At 34.9% G+C, this 14,945-nt stretch overlaps 1 protein-coding gene across 1 annotated transcript in view; it reads left to right on the plus strand.

Moving 5' to 3' along the window:
* The first annotated feature begins 1,090 nt into the window (after window positions 1-1,090).
* LOC148945047 (choline/ethanolamine kinase) overlaps window positions 1,091-14,945 on the plus strand; it is a 99,246-nt gene continuing 85,391 nt past the window's right edge. The window contains exons 1-3 of the mRNA XM_089099355.1: window positions 1,091-1,225; window positions 3,531-3,624; window positions 8,988-9,216. Of these exons, the coding sequence (XP_088955481.1) occupies window positions 1,129-1,225; window positions 3,531-3,624; window positions 8,988-9,216 (420 nt within the window). The 5' untranslated portion in view covers window positions 1,091-1,128. The remainder of the gene's footprint in view (window positions 1,226-3,530; window positions 3,625-8,987; window positions 9,217-14,945) is intronic.

The raw sequence follows: 14,945 nt of genomic DNA on the forward strand, positions 1-14,945 counted from the left end.
TTGATACTTATTTATGCTAAATTTCTTTTCTGACCTTTAATTTTAAATATTTTTTCCTTTAATTGTATTCCTTTCTTTAATTGTAAATATTTCTTTTGGCTTGATTTTAAGTGTTTTTTTTTTAATTTTATGTACTTGACCTTGAACACGATTTCGGCAATGTTTTTCTTCTTGACTGTGATTTTCTTTTACCCCCCACCCCTTCTTCTTTTATTTTTCTGTTTCTATTCTAGCCATTTGTTAAATTCTTATCGACCATTTTTATGCTTGATTGGTGTTTCTTTTCTTGCTGTATTATTTGTTTCTTCATTTTGCTTTTTCTATTTCTTTTTGACATATGAAGCGAATTGGGCTCTATTAGAGCTTGTGATAGCCTTTGGAAAATAAATATTATCTTATCTCTTATCTTATCTTATCACAGTCTTTCCCCCAGGGGCTTTCAGGGTCATGTCAACCCCAGAGGCAAAGTTATTTTATTTTTTGGCTATTTTGAGCAAAATGGCTGTATCAAATTTTCATAGGATGTTTATAAGACTAAAGAGGCAGTCAAAATAAAAAAAAAGCATGGGAAAGAGGCTGGTTTTCCTCTAATCTCTTAAAAAAGGCACTAGAACTTTGAACTTCTAATCGAATAAGCACTCTCTGAAGTTTCTACGACAACCCCTTCCATAAAAAGAAGCCTTGGAGAAAATAATAACATTACTACAGGATAGCCACGTTGGCTAAAGTCCAAGGTCAACACGTACACAAAGAGGTGTTTAGATGCTGTTCCTTGTTCTGGATTTCATCTAAAGAAATCTTGTGGTTTTGGGATCCATGCTCGTCAAATACAACTTTGTTAGTTTTTAAGTCAGTCTCAAGGCAAATGTGATGTACTGCCCACACAGGTTGGTGGTTTCCAAGTTTTATTCCTTTCCATTCCTTTTTCTCTCCTTATTACTAAAACTGGAAAAAATACGTCACAGTTTGTTTCTGAAAATTGTAGATGTGACAACTCTGCCTGCTCTGCTGTTTGCCTCCAGGAAGAAGGCAATTTGAATTAAGAAATTTTAAGGTTAGTCATTTGTGCTTGAGCATTGAAGAAGTTGTTGTCCACTTTTCTATTGAAAGTTTAATTTCAAAAGGATTATGTTGATTAGCTACGAATCACCTGTTGCAAACCTTGCTGTGAAAAATAATAAGCAGTCCACAAAGGAACAGAGAGGTCCTGATAGGACTAAAAATGGCAAGTTGATATTAACCCCTCATGGCCCAAGGGGGGTACAACTGTACCCCAGGGCGTTTTTTTTGTACTTTTAGGAGATAAGCACAATTCCTTTTAGGACTTTTATTTATTTATAATTATGCATAGGATAGGCCTACATATAGGCTAGTTATAGCCTAACCTATAGGCTACCAGTCCTTAGGCTGCTCCCAGCAGACAGGAAAATGTGGGTTCCAGTCCTTACAGGCTGGTGAGAGTGGATATAATATTTTGACTGTATTGGTTAGGAGTGTCCAAAACCACATCATTGTCCTCATGTGTTATCTCTCTATTCAGGTTACAGGCTTAGAAGGTTGTAGCTATATTCAGGTTCATAGCCTAGAGGCCTACAGATGTAGGCCCTTGCGCTCTTGCTGGCTTGTCACTTGATTCCTAGCAGTAGACAATGGAAGATAATTATATTGACAGTACTAACCTAGGGTAAAAGACCTCTTATTGGGAAAGACCACTTTTCTTTGGTGGTAAATATTTACCAAATCATATTGCATAAACATCAAAATTTTGCTAAAATACCAGAATATCAATTTTTCAAAAGAAAGTATAGAGCAATTTCTGAGAAAAAAATATACATATATACACAATTATTGCTCATTTAAAGAGATAATATATATATATATATATATATATATATATATATATATATATATATATATATATATATATATATATATATATATATATATATATATATATATATATATATATATATATATATATACTTCACTTACTATATATATATATATATATATATATATATATACATACATATATATACTAACAACTCACCACTGTACCAAGCTCCCAGAGGCCAACACAGCTACACATGCTCTTCTTCCATCCCAATCTATTCAAAGCCTCCCTCTTTACACTATCCTAGGAAGTTGACCCTGAAAAACACTCTGAGCCTTGGCTGCTTTACTTTTAACATCCTCACTGCTCCCACTATCTTTACTAATACTACTACCAAGGTAAGTGAAGCTGTCCACATGATCAATCTTTTTGTTACCCAACATATTCTTTTCATCTTCAGTTATTGTTTGGCTTAGCAACTTAGTCTTCTGAACATTAATTTTCAAGCCTGTTATAGCACCCTGAATTTGCAAAACCTCTGAAACTTCATTCATTTTGCTCACACTTTCAACTATGATGCTTAAGTCACCAGCATAATTTAAGTCCAGGAAAGTTTTTCTCCCCATTTGATTCCGTATTCTCCCATTGCCTTCCCTGTGCTCCTTAAAGTCTATCAAAATGATCCATATAAAGGGGGATAGAACACTACCCTGCTTAATTTCTGATTTGATATATATATAAGCTCCCCGAGGCCAACACAGCTACACATGCTCTTCTTCCATCCCAATCTATTCAAAGCCTCCCTCTTTACACTATCCTAGGAAGTTGACCCTGAAAAACACCCTGAGCCTTGGCTGCTTTACTTTTAACATCCTCACTGCTCCCACTATCTTTAATAATAATACTACCAAGGTAAGTGAAGCTGTCCACCTGATCAATCTTTCTGTTACCCAACATAACCTTTTCATCTTTACTTATTGTTAGCCTTAGCAACCTAGTCTTCTGAACATTAATTTTCAAGCCTGTCTTAGCACCCTGAATTTGCAAAACCTCTGAAACTTCATTCATTTTGCTCACACTTTCAACTATGATGCTTAAGTCACCAGCATAATCTAAGTCCAGGAAAGTTTTTCTCCCCATTTGATTCTGTATTCTCCCATTGCCTTCCCTGTGCTCCTTAAAGTTTATCAAAATGATCCATATAAAGGGGGGTAGAAGACAACCCTGCTTAATTTCTGATTTGATACATATATATATATATATATATATATATATATATATATATATATATATATATATATATAGAGAGAGAGAGAAAAATTCAATTTGCAAATTGTAGGGATGTCAATCAATAAGTGTAGGTGTAATGGTTTTTTTTTACTAAGGAAATGAAGATTATAGAAAGCACCTATTGAAAATTTTATTAAAAAATATGTGACACTTAGGAAGTAAATCAAGAAAATCAACTGAAAAATCAGGGTATAAAATTGATTTCATTCATTCCCTTCTGTTTTGAAAAAAACAATGCTGATACCCTTGTTCCATCTCAAGGTTGTTTCTGTGTATCTATACATTTATCAAACATCTGTATCTACATCTGTATGCTACTCTGTTGAGGTATGTCTACCTAATGAACTTTGTTATTGTGGTACTACTAGACTTCTAGAAGGACCATAATTTATCTACTTTTTTTCAGATATGAGAGATAAGGCATATAGGATTTGTCGGGACTACCTTAACGGAGCTTGGAAGACAATAGGGCCAGATACAATGGTACTTAAGCAGATAAGGTAAAAGTGAATATTATTATTATTTTTTGTTCTGTGCTTAGAAAGGATTCTGTGCTTAAATATGCCCTTTTAAAGATATGTGGATCTGTATGACTGTTTCTTAATTTACATACCTAAAGTTTGTTTGGACCTTAGCATCAACATTATCAGGATAAAAAAAAACAATTGGTATAAAAAAATCATATACCCAAGACTAAGCTTAGATAAAGACCTTAGTACCAAGATTATCAGGAAATAACTTCAAGTAAGATTGTTAACAGTATTCTAAGATTTTAAGATTAAATACAAGGTTTATATAAAAAAAAAGAAAACATACATAATGCTTATTTAGAGTATATCAAACCTTTAAACATACATAATATAATTAGATAAGGAAATAAAAATTAAGAAACAGAAGAAAAGAAGGAAAAAAAATGTGGACTTGCTCAGCTCCAGGTTGCAACAATCCTTCATGTACTGACTGTACCTCATTCCATGTACCAACACATGCAATACCCCTCCATCCATCCAACAAAAAAACAAGCCAAATGCAACCCAAATTATCAAGAAATGACTTTCAGTTAGATCTTTCTAAATGTAAAAGCACAACAGGCTTGAGTAAAAGCACAACCAATGGGCTGGGCACCTCTTTTGAAAGCCTCCAAGACTACCAGCAAAGTTCATCTACATCTTTTACCCTGTCATAACCAGCTGGAAGTGACCCTATAGTCAGCTAAAGAAATAGGGGTCTGACAGTCTATTCAAGTTTCTCATGGTTGCAAACATGAGACTTGGTGAAGCAGTTGCCATAGACCAAAGTGGATAGATGAGGCCAATGTCATTCTGCTGAGTAGCACCTGGGAGAAGATTTTGCCCTGTATCCTTCCCTTCTTAAGTACCACCATATGTACAAATTTTATTGGTCCTAAATTCTTGGTTTACCATTTTTTTTTTTTTTGGAGACCAACCATTCTGAAATGCTTCATCTATACTTTCATTGAAGTGTTAATTCTTTAAAAAAAAAATTGCACTAACAAATGAATTTTAAGTTATACAAGTTCAACTCCTAATGTGAGGTGCATGTAAAGCTATTTATGTGAGGTGCATGTAATCTTATGTGAGGTGCATGGAAAGCTACAACCTAATGTGAGGTGCTTGTAATATCTATAAATTCCTGAGTAATTTGCTCCAGGTGCAAATCTGCTTCAAGTTAAACAACAAAAATAAACCTTCTGTGTCACACACCCCGCGACCCCTCTTCCCTCCATGGGCTTAATGGTAAAGAAATAGGGGAAATATCAACCCCCCCCAAAAAAACAAACAAAACAAACCTGGTGCTAATTATCACAACTAATCAATTCAAATCTTGTGGTACAAGGTTTCACAGCCCTGGCCAAAAAAAGGCATATAAAAGAAAAAGGTTAATTTCACCCTCTTATAACCAATACAAAAACACAATACCATGATATAAAACGCCACCCTTGTATAACCAAGTCAGAATAAAAAATGGAAGTAGTTTCAAAAATCAATCATTAATGTGTGGCAGAAAAAGAGTCATACTAAATGGACATCCACCATATGGCTAATATGGGAGTAAAGTTCATTTGTGATGCAAATGGGTGTTATATTTAGATTGAGGATGCAACTCTAGTTATATATTTGCTCATTAGGGGGTGGGGGTATATATTTTGTGAGTTTATAGGTTCTAAGAAATTTTTGAATTTCTTAGAAAAAATGGAAAAACAAGGAAAGAAGTGAAGATAAAGGCTCTCCTCCTGCAAAATGTGTTAACTAGGATTATTCTGCATATTATGGACTAAAAATTGTTTTCTTAATATGTTTCCTTATGTCCAGCTGGACTCCTAAGCTTAAAATACTGGTTGACCAGTTGGTTAATTTAAAGATTTGTATATATATACACTGTCAAATTAGCCATCTGGTGGTATCCCATATTAAATGTACATATCCAAGCTTTATGACAGAGTAATAAATGATCTTTCAGTAACTATTTATATATTTATGTAAACCTTTAAAAATTCAACCATCAGACATTTGAAAGTCCCAACAGAATGTCAGTCCTGTACCACAATTTAAAGCTCATTCCAACACCTCTAAGATGCCACCAGAAGGTTAAAATCAGACCAAATGCAGGGCATGGTAGATATTCTGATGCTGTCACAACATCAGCTACTTATTACCAACTTTCTATTCAAGCACATACATTTTCTATTACATGCCTAAACAGAGGTGATATGTTGGGCCAGAACCTGAATCTCATTCTGCTCCCTGTATTCTAAACCCTTCATACAGCACATACATGACATGTTTAAAATTTCGCTCCATGAATGTAGACAATACATGTGTTTGACATTTTTGCTTTGACAAGCACTAATAATCAGGGCGCTATTCAGATATTGTGCACTTAGGGCCATTGAAGTGTCAGGGCCTTTAAATAGAACATATTTCATAAAAAAAACGAAAATTTCCAGGAACAACCTTCTAATAATAAGTTTAAACAGAAATCAAAATGCATTGAACAAAAAATATAAATTTCCTGCTCCCTAGATTTTTTGTCTCCTACTCCCTACATTTTTAAAAATAAATTTTTCTTCTATTAAAAAAAAACTGTGTATTTTTGTCCCCATAATACCCATTTACCTAATGGTTTGTCAATATTCTGTTCTTAACCTATATGTTGTTGTATTTTAACTTTTGCCCCATCTCCCCCTTGTTAGGGACCATTGCCCCCCCATCAAGAATTTTTGGTATCTTACTTGAAATAAAGAAAGCAAAAAAAAAAAAAATCAAAATTGCCTCTCCCCTCCTCCTTCCTAGATATTGAAAAGGTCTTCTGGTTCTTCATTTTGAAAATAAAAAAAACTTGTCTCACCCCTACATTTTCATGAATTGGTGCCCCCATGGTTACCCCCTGCACATGAAATGAAGTTTTGGGTTCTGGTTATAGTGACATCTCAACTGATCATTAAGCCTGATTAATGCCATTTCTTGTTTATATGGTTACGAACATAGCGCTGCTATGCAACACTGGTAAGAATGTGAAATTCAGAATCTAGGAAGATATTGTGGACTCAGGGCCATTGAAGTGTCAGTGTCTTTAAATAGAATTAAATAAACAAGAATCTGACGGTGTGATTTTCATTAAAATTCTTTTACTTGTAGGGGATGTTTCCCTCCTCTTTAAAAAATCAGGTAAATTTTCTCAGGCTCGTAGCCTTTGATGAGTAATACTAAACTTAATAAAATTTATATATTTAGAATCAGCATTATAAACACATTCTTTTTATACATTTATTGACATCAAAGTTCCGTTTTTAAAAGTTTCGATTACTATTGAGTAGTATTGCTTGTGTTTTTTATTGTTTTTTTTTATTACGCATATGTTATTATGTATATGAGGGGGTTCTCCCCTTAGTCAATACCGCGCTCTTTACATTAAAACTTAAAAAAAAATTTTCATTCACAAACCCCTGAATCACAAAGGCCGTTTAATTAGAATAGATAGCTCTTTTGAAAGCACTAAAAATAAACTGTAGCGTAAAGAGCGAGGTATTGACTTGGGGGAGAACCCCCTCATATACGAAATAATTTCTGTTCGTTTTAAGTTCTAATGTTGCTTCTTACTTTCAGTTGAAAAAACTTGTTTTTTTTTTAAATTTAATTTCTAATCGTTTTTTAAATAATGCTTGGAAATCCGGCGCCCCCTTCATAAAAACGTCCCTTACCCCAAAGAAACATCCTCCACGGAAAGATTCTCCCGAGTAACCCCCTCCTCCAGGCCCCCCCCCAAACCATAAAAAAATCCTTCCTGAAAATGTCTGTATACTTCCCAATAACCAATACAATATGTAAGCAATGGGCAAAGTTCATAGCTTGCAGCCCTTCCCCTGGGAACTGTGGGGGATTGAGTCATCCTAAAAGAAATATTTATTAGATTTTCGACTATGCTGAACAAAATGTCTATCTCAAAATTTTAATTGGGTGACCTTGAGAAAAAAATGAGCGTGGGAGGGGGCCTAATTGCCCTCCATTTTTTTTGGTCACTTAAAAAGAGCACTAGAACTTTTAATTTCCGTTCCAATGAGCCCTCCTACGATATTCTAGGACCACTGGGTCAATACGATTACCCCTGGAAAAAAAAAAAAATAAACACGCATCCATGATCTTTCTTCTGGCAAAAAATGGAAAATTCCACATTTTTGTAGATAGGAGCTTGAAACCTCTACAGTAGGGTTCTCTGATACGCTGAATATGATGGTGTGATTTTCATTAACGTTCTAATTTTTAGGGGTCTTTCCCCCTTTTTTCGAAAATCAGCCAAATATTCTCAGGCGCGTAACTTTTGATGGGTAAGATTAAAGTTGATAAAACTTATATATTTGAAATCAGAATTCAAATCTGATTCTTTTGATGTATCTATTGGTATCAAAATTCCGTTTTTTAGAATTTCGGTTACCATTGAGCCGGGTCGCCCCTTACTTACAGTTCGTTACCACGAACTGTTTGATATATTTCATCAAAAAAACAAAAATTTCCAGGAACAACCTTAAAATAATAAGTTTAAACAGAAATCAAAATGCTTTGAACAAAAAATCTAAGTTTCTTGCTCCCTAGATTTTTTGTCTCCTAGTCCCTGCATTTTCAAAAACACATTTTTTCTGCAATTAAAAAAAAACAACTTTGTATTTTAGTATTTTCGTCCCCATGATACCCATTTGCCTAATGGTTTGTCAATATTCTGTTCTTAACCTATATGTTGTCGTATTTTAACTTTTGCCCCTTCTCCCCCTTGTTAGGGACTATTGCCCCCCCTCGTCACGAATTTTTCGGTATCTTAAATGAAGTAAAGAAAGCAAAAAAAAAAAAAAAATCAAAATTGCCCCTCCCCTCCTCCTTCATAGATATTGAAAATGTCTTCTGGTTCTTCATTTTGAAAAAAAAATTGTTTCACCCCTACATCTTCATGAATTGGCGCCTCCATGGTTACCCCCTACACAAGGCTATACCCAGGATTTTTTTTCGGAGGGTGTTTTACTAAAAAAAATCGGGGGGGGGGGGTTACACCAAAAACCTCAAAAATGCATACAAAATTTGTTTATATCCATATTTGTTACGTTTTTACTAGTAAAACAAATATTTCGGGGGGGGGGGTCAAACCCCCCTATCCCACCCTCTGGGTATGGCCTTGCCCCTGCATATGACATGAAGTTTTGAGTTCTGGTTTTAGTGACATCTCAACTGATCATTAAACCTGATCAATGCCATTTCTTGTTTCCATGGTTACGAACACAGTGCGGCTAAGCACCACTGCTAAGAATGTACTTGTATAAATATGTTTTCTGACTTCTGTTTTTTTTTTTTTTTAGTGGAGGCCTGAGTAATTTTCTCTATTATTGTGCTCTTCCACACGGAACAAAAATAAAGCGAAAAGAGCCCAGCAAAGTTTTGCTCCGAATGTATGGAGACATTCACGGAGAAAGGGCACTGGACTCTCTAGTCACTGACTCAGTGATATTTGCTCTCCTTTCGGAAAGGAAACTTGGCCCAAGACTCTATGGTATTTTTCCCGGTGGACGACTTGAGGAATTCATACCGGTAAGAGTTTTTTGTATTTCTGTCTGAAATGCTCAGTTTGTTTGTCTCGTTTTTTTTCTTTGGAGGGGGAGGGGGGATGTTGAGAGTCATGGATTTCCAAGTGGATAAGACCACAGATACAACTTGTAATAGTTGGCTATAATGGCTTGAGAGTCGGTTGTCCTCCTGAAATATTTGCCTTGTTTTTCATTATTTTCAGTTGGCCTTAAAAACCCCCGTTTTTGATCGGTTTTTCTCTAGGCTATGATCATAAACTCTTAGAGTCAAGTGTGATTGACTTTAGTCACAGGACTTGAGGTTTTTTTGTCTATAAAGGATTCAAATATTAAGAGTATGTTTCTGTTTTTGCGGGGGGAGGGATAAATGTGGACTTAAAAATTGATTTTATAGGCATGCAAGTGGGTAAAAAATCTGTTATGGAGGGCACCTTTCTTTTTGGAAAAATTTTTTTTTGGGAAAGTTTTGTCGGGGGGGGGGGGAGTTGACTTCGAATTTTGCATTAGGACATAGGAGGTGACAGAATAATTTTTGGTGTTGGGGTGGAAGAGGAGCCTGTGCAGCAGTGTTGACCTCGGACAGCTTGGCGCTGCAGTCATTTGTTAGTAGCAGTAATACACCAATTTTTCCCCAATCTTCACAAAAGAGTATACACTGTGGTTTTTTTCTTTTTATGTCTGTCGTTTGACATGCTTTGCTGCTATTTTCCATATAACTATAACTATAATCGACAACTGTATAGTCGCCGCTTATCTCTATCCCTTGGCATTTGTTGTTAGTTACAATAAGATTAAAGAGATTACGGCATTGGACTTTACAGTCCCTACCGGCGGTGCTGGTCTCCGTTTCTTGGCCCTTCAGCCAGGAAGTGCAATGGAGGGTTGGGGGCCAACCATCCTGTGCTTTCGCACACCCTTCCTGTTTACCTTCTCCAGATTTCTCTGGGTACCCATTTAGAGCTTGGTCGACTCTGGCTGAGCTTACAGAGTCACACCACTGACCCTCGTACCAAACCAAATAATTGGGTATACCAGGATTCGAACCCTCGCCCTCTAGGACAAAGAATCCTAAATCCAGCGCACCAATCATGATCTTGGGTTAGATTTTTCCACAAACTTAACTTACACTATCTTTTCTTACCTTAGTGGTGTCAAATGGGGGGGGGGGGGGGGGCCCCGGACCCCAAGATTTTGAAGAATTGCCTTTTTTGGTGTTTTCATTGGAAAATAACACTTTTTTGGTACTTTCTTTGAAAAGTTTAAAAACTAAAAAATACCCCTTTATACATTTTGAAAATTTTATTTTTTACCCCATCTTCCTTATTTCTCTGAATTGATGTCACTGGTTCACCTAGGCTTTGAAATCAAATTTTTTTGAGTATTTGCTTTTAAGTTGAAAAATGAAGATTATGAGCCTTATTAAATTCTCTTGTTTATCGTTTTTTTTTATTTTTTTAGTAACTAGTGTTTATTGTATTAGTTATGATTATTTTATTTAGTGATTTGACTTATTTCTTAAAGCCAATATCTTTGTTGCACCATATAATTATGCTCTTCTCTTTCTTCATTGCTTTATTGCTGCTATTATTGCTATTTCATTCTCTGCCTTTTCTACATTTTACTTAAAAAAAGCTCAAAATGTCTAATGAAACCCTAACTATTTGCTTTTCAATATAATGAAAATTCAACAAAGGTAGAATAAATCCAACTTGGCTGTTGAAGTTTCATGCTATTGACTTTCGTTATTTTTGATTTGTTGAAAATGACATTTTTATTTTTAAATGTTACAAGCAACTTTCTGCTGAATTTTCAATGTTTTGTAAGTGTTCAAACACTGGTAGACTACCCAATCGTTTACCTAATTGACCCAGCTGAGATAATAATTGTAGAATCGATTCTAGTTAACAATGGGAAATGCTTGCTACCAGTTCCCTTTCCTTCTCTGTCGTGCTCACTTGTATAATTTTCATTTCTTAATTTATTTGGCCAGAAATAGTTTTATGTATAAATCTTTAGATAACGATATTTCTTTGATGAACCTCCTTGTCATTATTTTCTATCCCGTGCCTATTTTCTACCATTATTTATTATCAATTATATTACTTATTGTATATTTTCTACCATTATTTATTATTCGCTCGCCTCTTTGTCTTTGTATCATTGGATCTCTTGTGCATGATTAGAGACATAAAATGGGTCTTAACCCCTTCAAGCCCCTCCACACATGTCCCGCTTAATACCAAGGGCGTAATTTCGTCAAAATCCTGGGGGAGGGGCAAATTTTGAGCCAGTTTTCCCAAATTAAGGGAAAATGACCGGGAAAACGGAAAAATTAGTCATATATTACCATAAAGGCAAAGATATACTAAAGAAAACTGACCTATTAGTAGTAATCAACCTTATACTTTGCTTGCGCCCCCGTACCAAACAGGTTTCTGGTAGGTATAATCTGGTTTGGAGGGTACAATCTGGTTTGGTGGGTATAGTCTGGTTTGATGGGTAGAGTCTGGTTTGGTTTTTCAAAGAGAGTGACTATCCCCATGCATATAGGTAAACATTTCTACAGGGCTTTACACCTTTTCAAAGAGATTCAGAGCTCCCTCACATGGCCTCCTGGATTTGCGCGAAGCTATAGCAATTTCTATGTTATTCTGGACCTTGTATACACCTTTTCAAAGAGATTCAGAGCTCCCTCACATGACCTTCTGGATTTGCTCGGAGGTATAGCAATTTCTGTGTTATTCTGGACCTTGTATACCCCTTTTCAAAGAGATTCAGAGCTCCCTCACATGGCCTTCTGGATTTGCGCGAAGCTATAGCAATTTCTATGTTATTCTGGACCTTGTATACACCTTTTCAAAGAGATTCAGAGCTCCCTCACATGGCCTTCTGGATTCTATGGAAGCTATAGCAATTTGACACCTTTCCAGTGTATGTACCTATGGATCTGGTTTGGTGGGTATATACGATAACTTGATTTGTGGTTGGGATTTGAATAAAAGAAATGGTTTTCACTACAATCCATATTAGTAAGAGAATTGAATTCAGATTCAAGTATTATCACGACCAGTATATGCCTTAGCAGATATTGACAAATGTTAATTGCCTTAACTCGAGAGTAGTTTGTTATTAAAAAAAAATTGGATGTTACAATTAAAATTGTTTGATTGACATTTGCCAAAAGGGGTAAGGGATTCGTGAAGTGAACTGTACGAACGATCTTATTTGAATAATAAGGAAAAAGAGCTAGATAACATTTGCCAATTTTAAGACGGAGAAAAAAAGGGTTAAAATGATTAGCAGTCAAGGTAACCCTGAAGAGCATGTTAATTCATTAGCATTTGCGAATACTTCGATGTGTTTGGTATGATACACAAGTGGTGTTTTGAACAGGGTTGTCAGTTTAAAATGGAGTCTAACGAGGGCTTGTTAACTCAGGCAATTTGTTATAAACGGGTATGTATAATCTAGTCGCTTGCTTCACTACAGATAAGGCTATTGTGTTTTTTTTCTGAACTTTCTGCGGGAAGTGGGTGGGGGTAAATATTTGGTTTAAGAAATTAGTTTACAAGTAGAAAAATGCTTCACTTCAGATAAGGCTATTGTGTTTTTCTGAACATGTGTGTTTTTTTTCTGAACTTTCTGAGGGAGGTGGGGGTAACTATTTAGTTTAAGATATTAGTTTACTAGAATAAAAATGTTTCACTATAGATGAGGCTATTGTGTTTTTTTTTCTGAACTTTCTGAGGGTGGGGTGTGGGGATAACTATTTGGTCTAATAAATTAGTTTACGAGTAGAAAAATGCTTCACTACAGATAAGGCTATTGTGTTTTTCTGAACTTTCTGAGAGAGGTGGGGGGAAACTTTTTAGTTTAAAAACTAGTTTACGAGTAGAAAAATGCTTCACTACAGATAAGGCTATTGTGTTTTTCTGAACTTTCTGAGGGAAGAGGGGGTAACTATTTAGTTTAAAGAAATAAGTTTACGAGTAGAAAAATGAGGTGGGTGGGGGTAACTATTTAGTTTAAGAAATTAGTTTACGAGTAGAAAAATGCTTCACTACAGATAAGGCTATTGTGTTTTTCTGAACTTTCGGAGAGAGGTGGGGGGTAATATTTTAGTTTAAAAATTAGTTTACGAGTAGAAAAATGCTTCACTACAGATAAGGCTATTGTGTTTTTCTGAACTTTCTGAGGGAGGAGGGGGTAATTATTTAGTTTAAAGAAATTAGTTTACGAGTAGAAAAATGTTTCACTACAGATAAGGCTATTGTGTTTTTCTGAACCTTCTGAGGGGGAGGGCGATGGTAACTATTTAGTTTAAGAAATTAGTTTACGAGTAGAAAAATGATTCACTACAGATAAGGCTATTGTGTTTTTCTGAACATGTGTGTTTTTTTTATGAACTTTCTGAGGGAGGAGGGGGTAACTATATAGTTTATGGTAACTATTTAGTTTAAGAAATTAGTTTACGAGTAGAAAAATGCTTCACTACAGATAAGGCTATTGTGTTTTTCTGAACATGTGTTTTTTTTCCGAACTTTCTGAGGGAGGAGGGGGTAAATAGTTAGTTTAAAGAAATTAGTTTACGATTAGAAAAATGATTCACTACAGATAAGGCTATTGTGTTTTTCTGAACTTTATGAGGGAGGAGGGGGTAACTATTTAGTTTAAAAATTAGTTTACGAGTAGAAAAATGCTTCACTACAGATAAGGCTATTGTGTTTTTTTTTCTGAACTTTCTAAGGGAGGTGGGTGGGGGTAACTATTTAGTTTAAGAAATTAGTTTACGAGTAGAAAAATGCTTCACTACAGATAAGGCTATTGTGTTTTTTTTGTCATAGTTACATTCTCTTGATTCTTCAAAGTTCATTTCGAAGTTCTTCCGTTGAAATGTAAGAGGTCGAATATTCCAGTAGCGTTATGTAGTTGTTTACCTTGTCACAATTACATTTTCTTGATCTTTCAAAGTTCCCTTTGGTTTTATTTTATTAATCCGCAGGAGTTGGAATATTTCAGTAGGGTTTTTTCGTGGTTTTCCTTGCCACATTTACATTCTCATGATTATTTTAAATTTCATTTTGAATTTCTTTTATTGAAATGCAAGTGTTAGAATATTTCAGTGGTGTTTTGTTGTGGTTTAGCTTGTCACAGTTACATTCTCTTGATTTTTCAAAGTTAACTTTGTTTTTATTTCATTGAAATGCAAGAGTTGGAATATTTCAGTAGTGTTCTGTCGTGGTTTACCTTGTCACAGAATGGTTTACCATGTAACAGTCACATTCTCTTGATTCTTCAAAGTTCATTTTGAATTTCTTTCGTTGAAATGCAAGAGTTGGAATATTTCAGTAGTGTTTTGTTGCGGTTTACCTTGTCACAGTTACATTCGCTTAATTTTTCAAAATTCATTTTGAATTTTTATCATTGAAATGCAAGAGTTGGAATATTTCAGTAGTATTTTGTCGTCGTTTACCTTGTCACAGTTACATTATCTTAATTTTTAAAAGTTCATTTTGAATTTATTTAATTGAAATGCAAGAGTTGGAATATTTAAGTAGTGTTTTGTTATGGTTTACCTTGTCAGATTTACATTTCTTTTTATTTTTCAAAGTTCGTTTCTAATTTAAATCATTGAAGTGCCAGAGTCGGAATATTTCAGAAGTGTTATGTCTTTATTTACCTTGTCACACTTACATTCCCTTGATCATTCAAAGTTCGATTTTGTCTTATACA

This window comes from Artemia sp. Qi Xiang Cuo, chromosome 13, assembly GCF_049724085.1.
Source record: "Artemia sp. Qi Xiang Cuo chromosome 13, ASM4972408v1, whole genome shotgun sequence".
In the NCBI taxonomy this organism is placed as follows: Eukaryota; Metazoa; Arthropoda; class Branchiopoda; order Anostraca; family Artemiidae; genus Artemia; species Artemia sp. Qi Xiang Cuo.